A 20798-nucleotide genomic window follows, 5' to 3' on the forward strand; every position below is an offset into this window, starting at 1 on the left:
AAATTTACAGGTAGTTTTTCCTCCTACATTTACTCTCTCCAGAAGCATCTTAGATCAACATGGTTTAAAAGTTGAAAGATCTGTATTTTACTATTGAGCAGAGTCTGTACAATCTCCTAGGAGGTTGTTTTCTAGAGAAAACAAAAATAAATATTTAGAATAGAAGACAGCGACAGATTGCATAAATTAGAACAGCCCATGTACAATAAACAAAAGAACTACAAAGTTACAAAAATAAGGATGCAATACAGGAATGCAGTTACAACATGTGGCCTCCCTCAAAACTAATGCCAAATTTCTCACATTTGTACAAAGTATCTTAACTACCACCTACTGGGAAGCCAAAACTGTGCAGATCATAGCACAAATAGATCTTTGCACAACTCAAACTTTTTATTAAATACAAATACATGTAGTTAGATTACCTCTAGAAAAAGTGCACATACATTTACCAGTTGATTGGCAAGCTTCATTTTAAAATAGTTGTAGATATGCCAGTTTGACATAATTGGCTGATTTAACACAGCACTTGAATTTTTTAGTCCATAAGTAAACTATTAAGTGATAAAGAATATCAAACAGAAATGCTACTACAGAACATTCAAAACACTGAAGGGCATATGTGTTTAAACACCCCATGACTTAAACTCCCCACCCCAGCAGTCAACACTGCAAAAGGATGGCGTTCCTCAAGTCACTTATCACAATGCTGGATTTCTGATCCTGTCTGCACATGGGAGAAGAGATTCAACAACTCGTGAAGCAGCACAACGCACCATATAGTCTGATAATTCAGCAGCTGCAAATGCAAATTCTCATGCCATCATTAGATCAGGTCAGCCACATTCATCGGCATCTCTTCCACAGTTGTATTGTAGAATGTCTCAATATCACGAAGAATTCTTTTATCTTCTTCAGTAACAAAGTTAATAGCAACACCTTTCCTTCCAAAGCGACCACCACGACCAATTCTGTGTAAATATTTAAATTAAACATTCAGTCTATTGAAAGTACATCCTCAAACCTCAACATGTACCTATTAAATTCTTTCCTGACGCCCCATCCAAAAATTAAACTTTGACACATGGAACCTAGACTTATCACACCTGCATTATTCAGCAGACCACGACCACTGGGACAACTTAGAGAGTTTGCTTTAATGGGATGCTTAAGCTTGTTCACTTTGATGGATGTGAAGAGGACTAACCTGTGAATATAGTTCTCACGATTTGTAGGCAAGTCATAGTTAATAACTAGAGACACCTGCTGCACATCGATGCCACGAGCCTTTAAGAGAAACAGTCTAGTTAGTATATTAAAGTTTTATATGAATCAATTTTTATGTACAAAAACCCTTTTTGCAGCATATGATTTCCCTCCTCCTTCCTTCCTAGATTAAGGTAGTGGAGCATTAAGAACAAGTGAGACATAGCTCAACATGTGCAATTATCTGTACGAAGAAATACAGCAGATACTGAAAATCTAATTGCAACTACTTGCACTAAAGAACCCCATAATAAAAGCCAACTGCTATCTTCTAAAATGTCAGTTTACATACCAGTAAATCAGTAGTGATAAGTACACGGCTAGATCCTGAACGGAATTCCCTCATAATCACATCACGTTCTTTCTGATCCATGTCACCGTGCTGTAATCAATAGTCGCAGAAAAATACTTCATTTATAAACATGTTTCAGACACTTGGCATCAATTGTTTGTCTAGTCCAATTTCAATATATTACCTTTGCCATTCTTCGTCACCCCACTTCCCAGCCAATTTCTCACCAGTCCCTCAAATCCACACCCCATTGTGCCTGCTGCCTCGACAACCACTACTGCCACTTTCTTTCCCACAGTGAACTGATCAGTCTGTGAATGAAATACAAGCTCCTTTAAAAGTCACAGTTCCCCATATTGGGTAAAGCCTCCAAATGTTTGGAGTGATATGGCCAAATGCAGGTAGAATGGGTCTCGTTTAGCTGGGGAAACTTGGTCGACATCAAGTTGGATCAAAGGGTCTGTGTGCTGCATCTCTATAACTCGATTAAAACTGTCACTTCAGCAAAGTACAAGAGTGGAATAGAACTTTACATACTCCAAAGTCAAAACAGTACATAAATCTTACCAATGCAGAAACAGTGAAGTCCCTTGCATGCATTTTTTCAGTTAGCCAATCAACCTTCCTCCTCGTGTTAAGGAAAATCACAGCTTGTGTTATGGTTAGAGTTTCATATAAGTCACAAAGAGTGTCCAACTTCCATTCCTGTCACAACAAAATTCTGAGTATGAAACAAGTCTTCAATAATGGATCAATTTCAAATAATGTTCTGGTGTTGCAGTAAAAAGGGAATGCAAAGCATGTTCAACATACCTCTCTCTCCACATTGATGTAAAACTGCTTGATACCCTCAAGTGTGAGCTCCTCTTTTTTCACAAGGATACGGATTGGATCACGCATAAATTTTTTGGTGACCTCTAAGACATCACTGGGCATGGTAGCCGACAACAGAACCACCTAAACAGAAGAAGTCATTTAGGAGTGAAGCCTGTCCTTCTACCAATGGCCTCAGAACTCAGTTGTGCACTGTGCATACTAAACATTTTTGTCAAATATAAAGGCCGTTTTACTTTAGCTTAAAATATCAACCAGTTGCTCAAAGAATGTAGCACAGCATCTTGAGACAAAAGGACACCAGACATTAAGAAAGCGGTCCACCCTGGTCTCATTTGCAATGCTGTGCATTTTTCTTCTTCCTCGGTGTACTCTACTAGCATTATTACAAAAGTCAGGTATCCAAATTTTGTAAATTTAGCAGAGTGCTTAAGAAGAAGTTGGCAACACCATAAATGTTGGACAGGATAATGCTGCCAGTGTACGACATACTTGAAGTCACGTATTCAGATTCCCTCCCCATTTGAAAACAAACCAGCATACCTGAATGTTCGTGCTCAGTTTCTGAAAAATCTCGTAGATTTGATCTTTGAATCCACGACTCAACATTTCATCAGCTTCATCTAGAACAAACATCTTGATCCACCTAGAAGCTGTAATAATTATTTAAACCAAGTTACAGCACTATCTTTGAAGCTTCAACAAACTGGTGCATTGATGATCCTACACAGCAATCAATTGCAAGACTTTGATCAACAAAAACATTGCTAATCTGAATTCTAAACCTCACATTCCAATTAATTTTTGGCCAATTCCAAGTCTGTTTATTAGTTAAAACATGAATACCCAAGAAAAGAACAGAGTGATCAGTTCAGAAATTTGTCTCCATTTCAGGTCAGTCCCGAAAGATGGTAAAGCATCATTCCACTCTGGGGTTTGGATTTTAAGATTAGTACTCACATATATATCCCCTGTTCAACATGTCGAACACTCGCCCTGGAGTTCCTACAACAATGTTGGGAGCTTCTGCGTTCAGCTTCTGCATCTCACTTCGTACATTAGTGCCACCAATGCAGGCATGGCAAGTAGCACCCATGTAATCCCCCAGGGCCAGGATTACCTTCTGGATCTAAAAGAGGTAGAGATTCACTCAACCCTTTTATTAAGAGACTACACTGTGCAAAAATTGATTGTTTTAAGTACAATGCCAAAGCACTGAATATTTACCTACTGTAATACTACAGAATATGTACAAGATACAAATGAATGTACATGAAGGTGAGAAATTTTGATAGCTGTTGGTTTTTTTTAAAACATGCCTGGAGCATATGGAATCCCACATCTTTTTCAACCCAGGCCCCCGCCTTTTTTGAAGAATCCTGTCTGAAGCCCTTTGGATATTTCACTTCTTGCAAATCTTCTTCAATAACACCAAATGTTGAAGCATCATTAGAAAGATTAGGATTGCAGATTGTGTTTCTATGCATCTGCTGCCCTTCTGATTTAGAAGATGCAGTCTAAAAGATCTTTGCTTGTAGATGTGCTACGGTGTCCCAGATGGGGTCAAGCTTTCGGTGTTGTTCAAATGTCTTGTAGATGAAGAACAGCTTTTGAGGCAGAACCTCCAAATCCTGCATCTTAAAGCTATCTCTGCCAAGTATCATTCTGTAAATCTAGACCACAAAGCCTCCAGCGCCAATAGATTCTCAACCATTTAGTCAAACATGGGACCTGACTACTCCCTACTTTACTGTTCTGCAGATTCCAAATAGCATTCTATTGTCTTCTGGATAACTTTCTTCCCCGTGCACCACATTTTAATGATCAATGTAGTGAAGGCTCAGCTCAGATTTTTGAATATGGTTTTCCAACTTCTAGAAAGTACCCATTTTCTATTGATTTTTGGCATCTGAATTGATAAAGAATTGCTTAAATAACTCATCTGCTTAAAACATAAAACTGTCAAATTCAAGTCACACATTCCACTGAAAAACATGATACAGATGGCAAGTCCGTAGATACTGTCCATGTGGGCAGGCAGTGGGCACTTTCTGAAAGTCATGGTAACCTTTTGACAGATTGACAGTTGCATGAAAACTGCTCCTCTACAATTTGGCCAGTAAAGATTTGTACAACTAAACCTGCAAACTAAGGCCAAATTGAAAGGCAGAATAATTTGTTTCGAAGAAAAAGTAAAACAACCAAGGGAGATGGGAAGTATGAAGTGATCAGAGGAAGACATCTGTAATTTAACAATAACAAAGCAAACACGTTTTGGGTGAAGACATAAGATGCAGAGCTGGATGAACACAGCAGACTAAGCAGCAGAGGAGCAGGAAAGTTTCATGTTTCGGGTTGGGACCCTTTCCTGCTCAGCTTGCTGTGCTCATCCAGCTCTACACCATATTATCTCAGATTCTCCAGCATCAGCAGTTCCTACTACGTCTAACATGTTTTGGGTAAAGCTGCTCCAGAGATTGGCTGGTAGTTTAATCGGAGGGTCACCATGCTTCAGGTAAATGGAATGGTTGGAGTATCCTGCTTGGTAACTTCATCTAATATGGGTACTGAACACAAATGGCATTCCTCTGCACTGCAAACCAGCTAAATGAGCTAAACACCCATCGTTTGGCTTCATGTTTGGAGTACAAAAATTTCAACCTATGTTTGCAAAAGCACAACAGTGCAGGCTCAAATAGAAGTTGTGCAAGAAGAAGATTCTATCCAGTGGTCCTAGAATAAACAATGCTCTAAGGTATTGCGCTCAAACCTCATTTGATAAAGCAGTTTTTACCTGCTGAGCCAGTTCTCTGGTAGGGGCCAGGACCAAAGCCTGAGATTCTTTCATATCCAGCTCCAGCTGTTGCAGGATCGAGATTGCAAATGTGGCTGTTTTACCAGTTCCTGACTGTGCTTGGGCAATGACATCAAAACCTGAACAAATGAGAAATCATAAATAGTATCAGAGATAATGGGAACTGCAGATGCTGGAGATTCCAAGATAATAAAATGTGAGGCTGGATGAACACAGCAGGCCAAGCAGCATCTCAGGAGCACAAAAGCTGACGTTTCGGGCCTAGACCCTTCATCAGAGAGGGGGATGGGGGGAGGGAACCGGAATAAATAGGGAGAGAGGGGGAGGCGGACCGAAGATGGAGAGTAAAGAAGATAGGTGGAGAAGGTGTGGGTGGGGAGGTAGGGAGGGGATAGGTCAGTCCAGGGAAGACGGACAGGTCAAGGAGGTGGGATGAGGTTAGTAGGTAGCTGGGGGTGCGGCTTGGGGTGGGAGGAAGGGATGGGTGAGAGGAAGAACCGGTTAGGGAGGCAGAGACAGGTTGGACTGGTTTTGGGATGCAGTGGGTGGGGGGGAAGAGCTGGGCTGGTTGTGTGGTGCAGTGGGGGGAGGGGATGAACTGGGCTGGTTTAGGGATGCAGTGGGGGAAGGGGAGATTTTGGGAGATCCCCTTCCCCCACTGCATCCCAAAACCAGTCCAACCTGTCTCTGCCTCCCTAACCGGTTCTTCCTCTCACCCATCCCTTCCTCCCACCCCAAGCCGCACCCCCAGCTACCTACTAACCTCATCCCACCTCCTTGACCTGTCCGTCTTCCCTGGACTGACCTATCCCCTCCCTACCTCCCCACCCACACCTTCTCCACCTATCTTCTTTACTCTCCATCTTCGGTCCGCCTCCCCCTCTCTCCCTATTTATTCCGGTTCCCTCCCCCCATCCCCCTCTCTGATGAAGGGTCTAGGCCCGAAACGTCAGCTTTTGTGCTCCTGAGATGCTGCTTGGCCTGCTGTGTTCATCCAGCCTCACATTTTATTATCTGAGAAATCATAAGTTACCTTTACAGAAAACCAGATAAAAAGTAAATTTTCAGTTCAATTTAAGCATTACACTAAATGATCAATCCCCTTAAACTTTTAAGCAACATGTCTTTGGCTCTAACAGAAAGCTAACAGGAGCAGTGGCCTTCCAAACAGATACATTCACTCTAAGGGTCCTAATGCTTCAAGATAACTCAAAAAAAGTCAGTAAAGAGGTTTCTCTTCATTACATACAAGACCCGAAAAGATAGAAGCCATCATTTTGCCAGAGGCAAAAACGGAGGCAGTATCTGCATATCAAATCCAGAGAATACACTTTTACTACAAAAAGACAGAAGTTTTATCTAAGCTTAGCGTAAGAAGTAAAATACCAAACCACGACCACAGTAAAAGTTGCTCTACAAAACAGCAGCTTCATATTTAGTAACATTCACCTTTAATACACGGCATAATTGCCCTCTGCTGAATGGCAGAAGGTTTTTCAAATCCATAGGCATAAATTCCTCTAAGAAGAGTCTCCTTCAGATTCATGTCATCAAAGTTATCAACAATTTCATTCCAGTTGCTCTGGGGGAATGAAAGAAAAACATTAAATTAATCCAGACAAAAAGAAAACTTCAGAAGAGAACACCATGCTGAAGACTTTAACTCACTTCAATAACACCATCTGGGTCCATGCCATCTGGGCCATGTTCTTTAGAGCTGCAAAGCCACAACAGAAAGATTTCTAAATTAGATATTGTGCGTTCCAAAATCTGTTTCTACTCTAATAGCTCTGTCCTAAACAGTGCCTGGTTTAGCCAGGTAACTCCCTCACTGGATTGCTGCCCTTCCGCCTCTCACCCAGAGGTGGGGTGAGGGAGGAACACAGTAACCAGGCGACCTGCTCGGCTGGAGCAATCAGGTTCGGACAGGGCCCAACAGTCCATCTGCAGGGTTACCGAGGCCCGGCCTGCAGGCACCTCCCGTCCACGTGTCCGCCACCCCGACCTCGTGCGGCAGAGGAGGGCGGCCGAAGGGGGAAGCCTCCCAGACTCTCACCCCGGGGGAAGGAGGTCGGTGGAGGGAGACGAGGGCATCAACCACTCCATTCACCACCCCCCCCAATAAACAAGACAACAAAGACCCGGGGGGGGTGAAGGGTCGTGTGGATACCGGGCACTACTACTCGGCGGCGGTTCCCCCTCCCCCAGGGGCAGCGACGACGACGACACTGGCCTCCCCCAAGCCCCCCGTCCGGGGGAAGGTGGAGTTTAACGGCGGGAATCCACTCCCGACCGGCCCCACAGCCGGGGGTGATCGGGTTTATTATTCTCCATCTCACCCCCACCATGTAGGCCCCAGGCCTCACCTGTAATCCGCAGAGCCACACGACATCTTCTGCACCCGCCGCCGCCTCCTCACCGAAAGGAAGCGCGCGCCGCGGGTCGCGCCTATTTATACCCTGCCCGCCCGGCTACTTCCGGTCCCCGCGCTCTCCCCTCCCCCCCCACCTGCTGGGGCAGCGGGCCCCCCCCCCACCGAAAAACGCCGACTCCTGACCGTCAACAGCAGCTCAGTCCGGACACTCTCCCCCACCCGCCTTCATCGCCCCGGGCCCGCTCGCCTCGCCTGCACAAACGGTACTCGCACTACTTTCTCCAGGCGGATGGACACGGTGGGAGGGGGAGGGAGGGGATGTTGCGAGCGCTCCGCACCGACGGGGTTTCTCGAAGTGCCCCTGGCGGCAGGCTAAGGGAGTGCGGGTAGGCCCTGGGCCTAGGCCTGAGCCCGAGCCTGGGGTTCCAGATTGAGCCCGGGGCGGGGGCTCGGGATTAAGATTGTGATCAGGCCCGGAGACTCTGCCTAAGCCTGGGAGTGGGCCATGGGCTGAGGCCCGAGCCTGGGGTCGGTGGCCTGGGATGGGTCTGGGCCTGAGCCTGAGCCTGAGGAACTTGTTGCCTAGTCCCAGGCCTCAGTTGGGATTCAGGCAACTTGGAGCTCCACCATTTAAAGAATGCCATATAAGCTGCAGAGAGCCCTAACGTCAAACAAGATTGAGACACAGCAGCACCTCACCTTATTACAGTACCTTAGGCCGTACCACTCGCTGGTGCTCAGTGCTTGCAAGGGGTGACTGCACTTTGAAATCCTCTCTGGTGTAGCTCCTGCTCGCTGCAGAATTTGGACCAATGTACTCGAACTGGGTTTGGAGACTCACTGCCTCTTCTGTCTTTTATTGTGACAGAATGGAGTTTGAAGCATCGTCAGATCCTACTGTTCTCCGCTTCAACAGTTCACAACATACACGATGCACTACACTATACATCAAGGAATGAAAAGATAGCCCCACTTGTTTTCTACAACCATACTTGTAAACTCCTTTCTCTGTGTCTTCCTCCTCCACATCGTAACACAAAGGCAAGGAGCTTTGATAGTCGCTAAGATTGAGACACTTGATCAGTTGTCTCAGCTGCTTCCTTTAGCCTCATAACACACCGTTAGTTTTCACTTACATATAGACAACATCAAGCAGTATCACGCAATCATCTGCCTGAACACTATGAAGGGTCTAGGCCCGAAACGTCAGCTTTTGTGCTCCTCTGATGCTGCTTGGCCTGCTGTGTTCATCCAGCTTCACACTTTGTTATCTTGGATTCTCCAGCATGTGCAGTTCCCATTATCTCTATGCCTGAACTACCCACCTGTGTTTATAGACAGCCAGTACTGCATGAGCAGAAATTTTTTCTAATTAAAAACATTGGGAAAACCAAAGCCACTTTAATTGTTCCATGCTCCAAATTCAGTTCTCCAGCCACTGATTTCATCGCTGTCCCTGACAAATCATAGTCCTAGAGATTTAAAGCATGGAAACAGACCCTTTGGTCTAGGATACTGACCAGATATCCCAGATCTAGTCCTGTTTGCCAGCACTTGGCCTATGCCCCTCGAAACCCTTCCTATTCATATGCCCAGATCATAAAATGTGAGGCTGGATGAACACAGCAGACCAAGCAGCATCTCAGGAGCACAAAAGCTGACGTTTCAGGCCTAGACCCTTCATCAGAGAGGGGGATGGGGAGAGGGAACTGGAATAAATAGGGAGAGAGGGGGAGGCGGACCGAAGATGGAGAGTAAAGAAGATAGGTGGAGAGAGTATAGGTGGGGAGGGAGGGAGGGGATAGGTCAGTCCAGGGAAGACGGACAGGTCAAGGAGGTGGGATGAATTTAGTAGGTAGATGGGGGTGCGGCTTGGGGTGGGAGGAAGGGATGGGTGAGAGGAAGAACCGGTTAGGGAGGCAGAGACAGGTTGGACTGGTTTTGGGATGCAGTGGGTGGGGGGGAAGAGCTGGGCTGGTTGTGTGGTTCAGTGGGGGGAGGGGACGAACTGGGCTGGTTTAGGGATGCAGTAGGGGAAGGGGAGATCTGATACTATTCATATACCCATCCAGATGCCTTTTAAATGTTGTTATTGTTCCAGCCTCCATCATCACCTCTGGCAGCTCATTCCATATATGCACAATCATCCTCCGTGTGAAAACATTGTCACTTAGGTTCATTGTAAATCTTTTACCTCCTCACCTTAAACCTAAACCCTCTAGTTTTGGACTTCTCTCACCCTGGGAAAGAGATCTTGTCTATTTATCCTATCCATGCCCCTTTATTTTATAAACATCTGTAAGGTCACCCCTCAGCCTCCAACACTGCAGTGAAAATAACTCCAGCCTATTCATCCTTTCCATTTAACTCAAAAGCTCACAATCTTGGTAACATAGTTGACCCTGAAATAATCTGACCCCTTCTGAGCTATTTCTGCTGACTTTAGTCCCGCTTCAGCACACCTGCTTTTGAAACCCTGATCCATCCCTTTGTGCTGTTGATGAGATGTAATCGTTACAAGTAATACTAGCATTTATTGCCCGTTCTTGTTATTCTTGAGAAGGTAGTGGTCATCTGCATTACTCAGTTCTGTAGTCCCTCTGGAGCAGTCATTGTTAGGAAGCATTTTGACACAGCAAGACTGAAAGAACAGCAATTTACTTCCAATTCACATGTTATATGACTCAAAGGGAAAATTGCACGCGGTGGTTGTTCCATGCACATGCTAATCTTTGCTTTCCAGGTGATGAAGATTGGGTTTGGACAGTGTTATTTGTCGCAATGTATCTTGTAGATGGCACACATGGTTATCACCTTACGTTTCGGCAGTAGGTGTTACACGGAAAAGGTTGGGAATTGACCCTGCTAGCGTGGAGCCAGTGTTGGAAAAGAAATGGTTTTGAAAATAAAAGTCAGCATTTGTCAGACTGGTTTCAAAGAGAGATGCTTGCCCTAAGAAATTATTAGATGACCTTGACAAGAGACATCTTGTGTTGTGATGAAACATGGAGTAGTGCATAATTTTTCACTTAATCGCTTTGTAACGTTATGCATATGGAAAATAAGAATAAAGGATCTGTTAAAGATTGTAGCACAGTCAATGTTGATGTAGATGAAAAAAATCACATTTGTCTGATTATTTATGGAAAGATTGTCAAAGTTTGAAATTAAAGAATAAAGAGGAATCTTTTAATGTTTGGTTAATCTCATTAAGTTTGTTAATGTCTTTATTTAAGGCTAGCATGAAACAAGGAATAGTTATTAATTGTTAGTGCACAGGGATTGGGGTGCTTGTCGTGTAGTGATACCGATTGTACTGCTGAGCCAAGAGACCTGGGTTCAAGTCCTACCTGCTCCAATGTATGTAATAACATCTGAATTGGTTGATTAGAAAATAAGACCATAAGACTTGGGAGTGGAAGTAAGGCCATTTGGCCCATCTAGTCCACTCTGCCATTTGATCATGGCTGATGGGCATTTCAGCTCCACTTCCCTGCACTCTCCCCGTTGCCCTTGATTCCATGTGAGATCAAGAATTTATCGATCTCTGCCTTGAAGGCATTTAACGTCCCGGCCTCCACTGCACCCTGTGGCAATGAATTCCACAGGACCACCACTCTCTGGCTGAAGAAATGTCTCCTCATTTCCATTTTAAATTGACCCCCTCTAAGTCTAAGGCTGTGCCCACTGGTCCTAGTCTCCCTGCCTAACGGAAACAACTTCCCAGAGTCCACCCTTTCTAAGCCGTACATTATCCTTTAAGTTTCCATTAGATCTCCCCTCAACCTTCTAAACTCTAATGAGCACAATCCCAGGTTCCTTAGCCGTTCGTTGTACATTAAACCGACCATTCCAGGGATCATCCACGTAAATCTCCACTGGACACACTCCAGCGCCAGTATGTCCTTCCTGAGGTGTGGGGGACAAAATTGGACACAGTATTCTAAATGGGCCTAACTACAGCTTTATGAAGTCTCAGAAGCACATCACTGCTTTCATATTCCAACCCTCTTGAGATAAACAATCCAGGAAGTGACCAGTGTAGTGGTAGTGTTGTACCTCTTGACCAGTGGAGGGTCAGGTTCAAACCCAATCCAGATCAGAGTTAAGGAATAACATATCTGTCTGGTAATATCTCAATAATTCCAGGTAATATCCTGGGGACCTGGGTTCAAATCCTGCCAAAACAGTTGGAGGAATTTGAATTCAATAAACAGCTGGAATTAAGAGTCTAATGATGACTATGAATCCATTGTCGATCGTTGGGAAAAACCCATCTGGTTCACTAATGTCCTTTAGGGAAGAAAACTGTCATCTTACCTGGTCTGGCCTACATGTGACTCCAGACCCACAACAATGGGTAGTCAACTGCCCTGTGAACAATTAGGGATGGGCATTAAATGCTGGCCTAGTCAGTGACACCCCCTCCAATAAATTAGTTTTTAAAAATGTAATTTACATGTTTATAAAATGGTTGACAGGGAGTGGGTCACATGTGGTGCAGAGATAATGGGAACTGCAGATGCTGGAGATTCCGAGATAACAAAGTGTGAAGCTGGATGAACACAAGCAGCATCTTAGGAGCACAAAAGCTGACGTTTTGGGCCTAGACCCTTCATCAGAGAGGGGGATGGGATGAGGGTTCTGAAATAAATAGGGAGAGAGGGGGAGGTGGACCGAAGATGGATAGAGGAGAAGATAGGTGGGGAGGTAGGGAGGGGATAGGTCAGTGCGGAGAGGATGGACAGGTCAAGGGGGCGGGATGAGTTTAGTAGGTATGAAATGGACGTGCGACTTGAGGTGGGAGGAGGGGATAGGTTAGAGGAAGAACAGGTTAGGGAGGCGGAGACAGGCTGGGCTGGTTGTGTGGTGCAGTGGGGGCGAGGGGACGAGCTGGGCTGGTTTTGGGATGCGGTGGGGGAAGGGGAGATTTTGAAGCTTGTGAAGGCCACATTGATACCATTGGGCTGCAGGGTTCCCAAGCGGAATGTGAGTTGCTGTTCCTGCAACCTTCAGATGGCATCATTATGGCACTGCAGGAGGCCCAAGATGGACATGTTGTCTGAGGACTGGGAGGGGGAGTTAAAATGGTTCACGACTGGGAGGTGCAGTTGTTTATTGCGAACCGAGCGGAGGTGCTCCTCAAAGCGGTCCCCAAGCTTCCGCTTGGTTTCCCCAATGTAGAGGAAGCCACACTGGGTACGGTGGATACAGTATACCACATTGGCAGATGTGCAGATGAACATCTGCTTGATATGGAAAGTCATCTTGGGGCCTGGGATGTGGGTGAGAGAGGAGGTTTGGGGGCAAGTGTAGCACTTCCTGAGGTTGAAGGGGAAGGTGCCGGGTGTGGTGGGGTTGGAGGGGAGTGTGGAGCGGACAAGGGAGTCACGGAGAGAGTGGTCTCTCCGGAAAGCAGACTAGGGTGGGGATGGAAAAATGTCTTGGGTGGTGGGGTCGGACTGTAGATGGCGGAAGTGTCGGAGGATGATGCGTTGTATCTGGAGGTTGGTGGGGTGGGATGTGAGGCCTAACGCCCTCGACCTTGTCTCCAGCATTTCCCGCAACATGTCCCTCACACTCCGCCCCCGCAATAACCGCCAAAAGAGAATCGCCCTAGTCCTCAAGGCCCCAAGATGACTTTCCATATCAAGCAGATGTTCACCTGCACATCTACCAATGTGATATACTGCATCCACTGTACCCGGTGTGGCTTCCTCTACAATGGGGAAACCAAGCAGAGGCTTGGGGACCGCTTTGCAGAACACCTCCGCTCGGTTTGTAATAAACATCTGCACTTCCCAGTCGCGAACCATTTTAACTACCCCTCCCATTCCTCAGATGACATGTCCGTCTTGGGCCTCCTGCAGTGCCATAATGATGCCACCCGAAGGTGGCAGGAACAGCAGCTCATATTCTGCTTGTGAACCCTGCAGCCCAATGGTATCAATGTGGATTTCACAAGCTTCAAAATCTCCCCTTCCCCCACTGCATTCCTAAACCAGCCCAGCTCGTCCCGTCCCCCATTGCATCCCAAAACCAGCCCAACTCGTCCCCTCCGCCCACTGCATCCCAAAACCAGCCCAGCTCGTCCCCGCCTCCCTAACCTGTTCTTCCTTTCACCTGTCCCCTCCTCCCACGTCAAGCCGCACCTCCATCTCCTACCTACTCACCTCATCCCGCCTCCTTGACCTGTCCGCCCTGCCCGGACTGACCTATCCCCTCCATACCTCCCCACCTATACTCTCCTCTCCACCTATCTTCTCCTCTATCCATCTTCGGTCTGCCTCCCCCTCTCTCCCTACTTATTTCAGAACCCTCTTCCCATTCCCCTTTTCTGATGAAGTGTCTCGGCCCGAAACGTCAGCTTTTGTGCTCCTAAGATGCTGCTTGGCCAGCTGTGTTCATCCAGCCTCACACTTTGTTATCTTACATGTGGTGCAGTGTTATGTCACTGCCTCTGAGTCAGGAGGCCCACATTCAGGTCCCAGCTATTCCAGAAGTATGCCATAATATCTCTGAATAGGTTGAAAAACAATCTATTCACATGTATAGGGAATACCTGCAAGTCCAGAGTGTGGAAGATGCTGTCAGATTGAGTCATCAATAAACAATAACCAGAAAGAAAGGTTCTTCAGGTTTTCTTCTGAATGCAGTTTGACAAGGATGAAGTGATTAAGACAGTTCCGATGAACTTTGACTGAGATTGATGACGTATTTGCTGGTTAATTGCTCGACCAATTTGTAAGATTTGTCCGAGCTGTATCTGCCAATTAATGTGCAATTGCTGGTGTATAATGGATTACAAGTTGCCTGTTAATTCATGCTTAACTTATGTTGATTCTGTGTTTGAGTTTAGTGTAATATATAAGATAACATTTACTGCTTGTTTTAGTCTTGTACAGAAAACGTAATTTAACTGGAACAAGGAATCTTGAGGCTTCATTCTTTGAGGAGATGACATCAGACGTTTGAAATCCTAGTTTTGAAAACAAGTTAGTTTCAGCGAACGACGTAACAATGTCTGGAGCGAAGTGGCCTTGATGAAATCCAAACTGGATGAGTGGGTTATCGCTGAGGAAGTGCTGCTTGACAGCACTGTTGACAACTTCTGTCACTTATCATTTGGCAGTAATTGAATGGACTAGATTGGATTTGTCCTGTTTATTTGGGTGAGATAGATTTGGGTACTTCTGCACATTGTCCGATATCTGCCAGAATGATGCTATGCCGCAGTAGCTTTGCGAGGGGTGAAACTAGTAGTGAAGCAGAAGTCTTCAGTTTGTAAGACACATGAACTTTGCTATGCCATTTGTGTTCCTTGTAGACTTATTTATTCCTGGCTGAACTCCCACATTCTTTCGTCTGTAAATTTGAGGTCTAGATTGTCTCAAATTCTGTTAATCCTTCACTCTTGTTCTTGCTATTCTGCATGAGTTCCTGGTTAAATGAGGCCTCTACTCAATTTTTTACATTTAATGTCCTCCAGGGCCCATTGTCCCTACCTCTGTAGTTCTTCCATCCCCATAGTCCTCCAAGCCTTGGGAACTCATCTAATTCTGACCTCTTCAGAATTCTAATTTTAGTTCCTTCACTCTTTTTGCTAGCTAGGCTCTATGCTCTGGAATTTCCTCCAACACTCACCTCTCACTAACACTTGCCTCTGACAATCTTTTTATCATCTGAACTAATATTGCTTTTAAAAAACCAAAAGAAATCTAGATTATTACAACCTTAATAATTGACTCCAGCATTTTCCCCACCATCAATGTCAGAAATCAGAAACATGAAACAGAAATTGCTGGAAAAAACAGGCAGATCTGGCAGCCGCTTTGGCGAGAAATCTGAGTTAATGTTTTGGCCCAAGGCCTTAGGGCCACTGGCCCCAAAAACGTTAATTCTGTTTCCCTCCATAGATGCCAGATCTGCTGAGCTTTTCCAGCAGTTTCTGTTCTTGTTTCAAATATTGCATTTAGTTGTTTGCTAGTAAAATGTGAGTATTTCTGGAAAATGACATATTTTGTGGAAGCTTTTCATTTTGCAATCAGCAGGACAGTTTGCAAGAATACCAATTCAAAGGGAGAGCTAATTTTTATACTGCACAGTTCTCCAAGGCAACACCATGAAGAGCCCTGTTACCAACCAATCAGCACTCTCCTTTCATGCAGTATAAATGTTGAATTCTCCTTAAATTGGTATTTCTTGTGAATTGTCCTGATGAGTGTACGATAAAAAGCTTTGACAAAATGTCTTTTTAAGCAATGTTAACATTGTTTTATGTGGCTGAATGTCACACTGTGCTTTACAACAGTCTGATGAAGCAGATTTGGCAATTTAGTTGCGCCTCAATTGATTTATATTTATAAAAAATTGTTATTAAACAGACCGAATAAACACAAGTTATTATTTCTATGGCAGGTTATCAGACTACATGGGAAATTATAGGCCAGTTTGCCTGACATTGGTGGTGGGGAAAATGCTGGAGTTGATTATTAAGGTTGAACTAACTGAGCATCTGGAACACGGTGACAGAATTGGTCGTAGTTGGCATTGATTCACAAAGGGGAAATCATGCTTGACAAATCTTCTGGAATTTTTTTGAGGATGCCACCTCAAGGGTGGACAAGGGTGAATCAATAGATGTTGTGTATCTGGACTCTCAAAAGGCTTTGACAAGGTTCAACACAGGATATTAATAAAGAAAATTAAAGCACATAGTATCAAGGTAATTTATTAACATGGATAGAGAGCTGGTTGGCAGTCAGGAAGCAGAGAACTGGAATAAACAGGTCCTTTTCAGAGGGGCAGGCAGTGACGAGTGGGATGCTGCAGCGTTCAGTACTGGGACCTCAGCTAATCAAAATATACATTAGCGATTTGGATGAAGCAATTGAATGCAACGTCTCCAAATTTGCAGCTGACGCTAAGCTGGATGGCAGTGTGCGCTCTCAGGCAGATGCTAAGAGGCTGTAGGTTAACTTGGACAGGCGGGCTGAGTGGGCAAATACAGGCAAATGCAAAATAATGTGGATAAATGTAAGGCTATCCACTTTGGCCACAAAAACAGGAAGGCAGATTATTGTCTGATGGTCAGAGATAATGGGAACTGCAAATGCTGGAGAATCCAAGATAACAAAGTGTGAAGCTGCATGAACACAGCAGGCCAAGCAGCATCTCAGGAGCACAAAAGCTGACGTTTCGGGCCTAGACCCTTCATCAGAAAAGGCAGTATGATCCCAAACCATACCACCAACTTTGTTATAATCTGGTAAGCAACCAATAACCTTTTGTTTTCAAAATAGACAAAAAAGAGACTTATTAAGAGAATAAAGCCTCAAGATACCATTTAAACAAGCAATAATTCGCAATAATGTTAGAACAGTAATGTAATCAAAATAAATGTAAAATTTATTTGTAACAGTGAGAATTAATATTTGTTAAACATGGGCCACATACTGAGATTAAACACCCCTCAATTATGAATCTAATAGCAAATATGATTGGGATAGATTCCAAGGATTTCTCAGTAATCACCCCTCAAGATAGTGATGATATGGGAGGTCACCAAATCTCAGCCTACACAAGGAACCCAGCAGTGAAAGATGCCTTCTAGATGACAGAAAGGGGAAGAGCCTGAGAGGAGGGCTGAGAAGTAAACAAAAATTCCCAGTAGTGATTTGCATGGCTATCAAAATGTTCGCCAAAATGGAAATGAAGGTGATTCAGGTTATTTTGGTCTGATGGGATTAAGGAATATGTGCTGATGATGAACACCGAACAAAGGAAAAATCGTTAATAAAAACAATAAAATTTCTTACACAGCAAGCGTAAACAATACACTGTCTGTTGCAGGTAGATTCATTTACAATCCCTAAAGTGTGGAAGCAGACCATTTGGCCTATTGACTCCACAGTGGCCCTCCAAACAGCATCTCACCCTCACCCAGCCTGCTACCCTATTCCTGAGACCCTGCATTTCCCATGGCCAATCCACTTAACCTACACATCCTTGTACATTATGGGCAATTTAGCACAGCCTATCCACCTAACCTACACAAATGTGCAAGCATGGCACAGTGGCTCAGTAGGTAGCACTGCTGCCTCACAGCGCCAGCGATCCGCGTTCAATTCCACTCTCAGGCGACTGTCTGTGTGGAGTTTGCACATTCCCCCTGTGTCTGCGTGGGTTTCCTCCCACAGTCCAAAGATGTGCAGGCTAGGTGGATCAGCCATGCTAAATTGCCCGTAGTGCCCAGGGATGTTTAGGTCAAGGTGGGTTAGACATGGGAAATGCGGGGGTAGGGAAATGGGCATGGGTGGGAGGCTCTTTGGAAGGGCAGTGTGGACTTGTTGGGCCGAATGGCCTGTTTCTACACTGGAGGAACAGTATGAAACTGGACCACGTGGAGAGGATGTGTAATCTCAACACAGACAGTCGCCCAAGGGTAGGATTGAACCCAGGTCCCTGGTGCTGTGAGATGGTACTGCTAACCATTGAGCCACACTGTGTAATATTATAGCTTTCAAAGGGGCATTGGATAAGCAACTAAACAGGAAATAAATTGGATGGGAAAGGGTGTGGAGTTGTTTTTGCAGAGAACTGACACAGACACGACAAGACAAATGACCTTCTGTGCTGCAACTATTCTTGAGAGTCCAGAGTTAAAGTCTGAAGTTCATTGGAGGGATTGAGTTGACTTGTATACACAATGGTGTTATGTCAAAATATGTTTTATAAATTGGCTTGATAGTACAAAGTGCGTTATATTAAAGCTATCAAACTGTTAAGCTGATTTTTTTCATCAAATATGATAGGTTTGTTATGATTAAGGAATTCAATATTTCAATACATATGGAGTCAGAATAAGGTGAAAAAAGACCCATTATGGTATTTATCTGCTGATTGTATCAGCCGATCTTATACAGTTTTTTATCTGTAGAGTCTTAGTCTGAAGCCTATGATGAAATCGCCACTAGATGGCTTTTGAGCAGGGAGGAGTCAAATCCAAGTTAATTTCCTATGTTGTACTTTATATCAACAATGAATGTTCAAAGTGCAAGTATTGTATTGTATCTGAAACATTTAAATTAATGGTAGAGTAAACATTTAATAGATTAAATAAAGGAACAAATCAGAAAATGATTAGAAATAACTGATTAACTTTACATTTATTTCATCTATATCTCTTTGTTTTGCAAAATATTTCTGTGAAACTATTGATTATAAATAATTCCTAGGTGGGGTTTACTGGCTAGGAAGAGTTACTAAGCCTAGATAGGTGATTGACTGAAATGAGACTCCCCTAATTATCCAACAAAAGTCTGTATTTATATAATGCCTTGAATGGAGTAAAGCATCCCAAGGCATTCCCAAGGAATTTTACTGAGCTACGTAAGGATACGTTAGAACAAGTGACTAAAGACTTGGTAAAATAAAATTTATTTAAAGATTACTTAGAGGAGAAAAGTGAGGTAGGTTTAAGAAGTGCATTCAAGGGCTTAGAACACAGGTAGCTGAATGCTTAACCATCATTGGTGAAGGGGTTACCTCTACTCAGTCTGCAAGGGTGACTCCAGGTTCATGTGTGCCTGTCACTTTAATTTTCCATCCTATTCCTATTCTGATCTCCCTGTCCTCAGTCTTCCACATCATTCCAGTGTAGCTCAAAGAACAGCACTTCATCTTTTGCTTAAGCATTTCTTGACTCAACTTTAAATTGAACGAATTGAGATGATAATCTCTACACCAACTTTTTCAGGTGGCAGCTGTCTGATGAATTTCCATTGATGCCTAATCTTCACTCACCTTTGTTTACTTGTGGTTTACCATCTCCTTTTCATTTCCACTGTCACCCCTTTTGTTATTTAATTTCTCCTGCCCTCTTCCACCACTTTCCCTGTTGTCATACTTGCCTAACACTTTTTTCCACTTGTAGTGAAAGGTCACCAACTTGAAACGCTATCTCAGTTTCTCTGTTCAGAGTTTGACCTGCTGAATATTTTCAGCATTTTCTGTTCTTACTGCAATCTGCAGTATTTCATCCGAAATTTTCATTCTTGGGTTTGAGGCTGGCTAATCGACTTAACCCACACAAGGTCTGGCAGCATCTGGGAAAGAAAATACAGAGTTAACGTTTCGGGTCCGGTGACATGAACTGTGTTTTTCCCTTCACAGATGCTGCCAGACCTGCTGAGCTTTTCCGGCGACTTCTGTTTTTGTTCCTGATTCACAGCATCTACAATTTTTTTCAGTTACATTCATGCAGCATATTTAACCCAATATAACATCCCTGATGCATTATAAGACAAGACTCCAAACTACAGAAGAGTTTAGATTAGACAATGGTCAGATTCGACAAAGATTAGGTTTTAAAGAAAAAATGGAGGAAGAGTGATAGAGAGGCAAGGGGAAAGAACTCCAAAGTTTAAGGCCTGGTCAAATGCTGGCACAGATACCAATGGTGGAACAATTATATCCAGGATGCTCAAGTGGCCATGATTGGTTGATTCTGGTGAGTTGTGGAGGTGGAAGAAATTGCAGATATGGCTGAATGAGGGGTGAAAATGAGAGCTTAAAATCAACATGGGAGCTACATAGATCAGTGAACACAGGGGTTATATGTAAAACTGGAGCAACTTACAGATAGAGTTTAATTTAGATAAATGCAAGGTGTGCATTTTGATAGGGCAAGATGGGGGTAGGACTTATACACTGAATGGTAAGGTCCTGGTGAGTGTTGCCAAACAAAGAGACATTGGGTTACAGGTTGATGTTTTCTTAAAAGTGGAGTCGCAGGTGGACAGGGTGGTGAAGAAGGCGTTTGGTATGCTTACCTTTATTGGTCAGTGCATTGAGTATAGGAGGTGGGAGGTTATTTTGCAGCAGTGTAGGACATTGATCAGACCAGTTATGGAATACTGCATTCAATTCTGATCTCCTTGCTATAGGAAAGATGGTGTGAAACTTGAGAGGCTTTGGAAAAGATTTACAAGGATATTGCCAGGGTTGAAGGGTTTGAGCTACTGGGAGAGGCTGAACCATCTGGGGCTATTTTCTGTAGAGCATCAGACACTGAGGGGTGACCTTATAGAAGTTTGGAAAATCATGAAGGTCATGGATAAGGTGAATAGCCAAGATCTTTTCCCCAGGGTAGGGGAGTCCAAAACTAGAAGGCATACAATTAAGCTGAGTGGGGAAAGATTTAAAAGGCACCTATG

At 44.1% G+C, this 20798-nt stretch overlaps 1 protein-coding gene and 2 non-coding genes across 3 annotated transcripts; all 3 read right to left on the minus strand.

Annotated features, from left to right (window-relative positions):
• Window positions 1-776: 776 nt before the first annotated feature.
• On the minus strand, window positions 777-7686 carry LOC125457552 (eukaryotic initiation factor 4A-II). Its single transcript, XM_048541910.2, has 11 exons — window positions 7574-7686; window positions 6876-6924; window positions 6657-6789; window positions 5187-5326; window positions 3353-3521; window positions 2936-3045; window positions 2372-2515; window positions 2126-2263; window positions 1559-1648; window positions 1208-1287; window positions 777-971 (listed from the first exon to the last, which is right to left on the minus strand). The coding sequence occupies exons 1-11, from the start codon at window positions 7597-7599 to the stop codon at window positions 827-829; spliced, it is 1224 nt and encodes a 407-aa protein (XP_048397867.1). The 5' UTR covers window positions 7600-7686; the 3' UTR covers window positions 777-826.
• LOC125458062 (small nucleolar RNA SNORA81) lies at window positions 2660-2834 on the minus strand. The gene has a single exon (XR_007248741.1). It is a non-coding gene; the product is annotated as a small nucleolar RNA SNORA81 (small nucleolar RNA).
• On the minus strand, window positions 3253-3322 carry LOC125458064 (small nucleolar RNA SNORD2). Its single transcript, XR_007248743.1, has one exon. It is a non-coding gene; the product is annotated as a small nucleolar RNA SNORD2 (small nucleolar RNA).
• Window positions 7687-20798: the final 13112 nt, after the last annotated feature.

Source organism: Stegostoma tigrinum, chromosome 14 (assembly GCF_030684315.1).
Source record: "Stegostoma tigrinum isolate sSteTig4 chromosome 14, sSteTig4.hap1, whole genome shotgun sequence".
Lineage (NCBI taxonomy): Eukaryota > Metazoa > Chordata > Chondrichthyes > Orectolobiformes > Stegostomatidae > Stegostoma > Stegostoma tigrinum.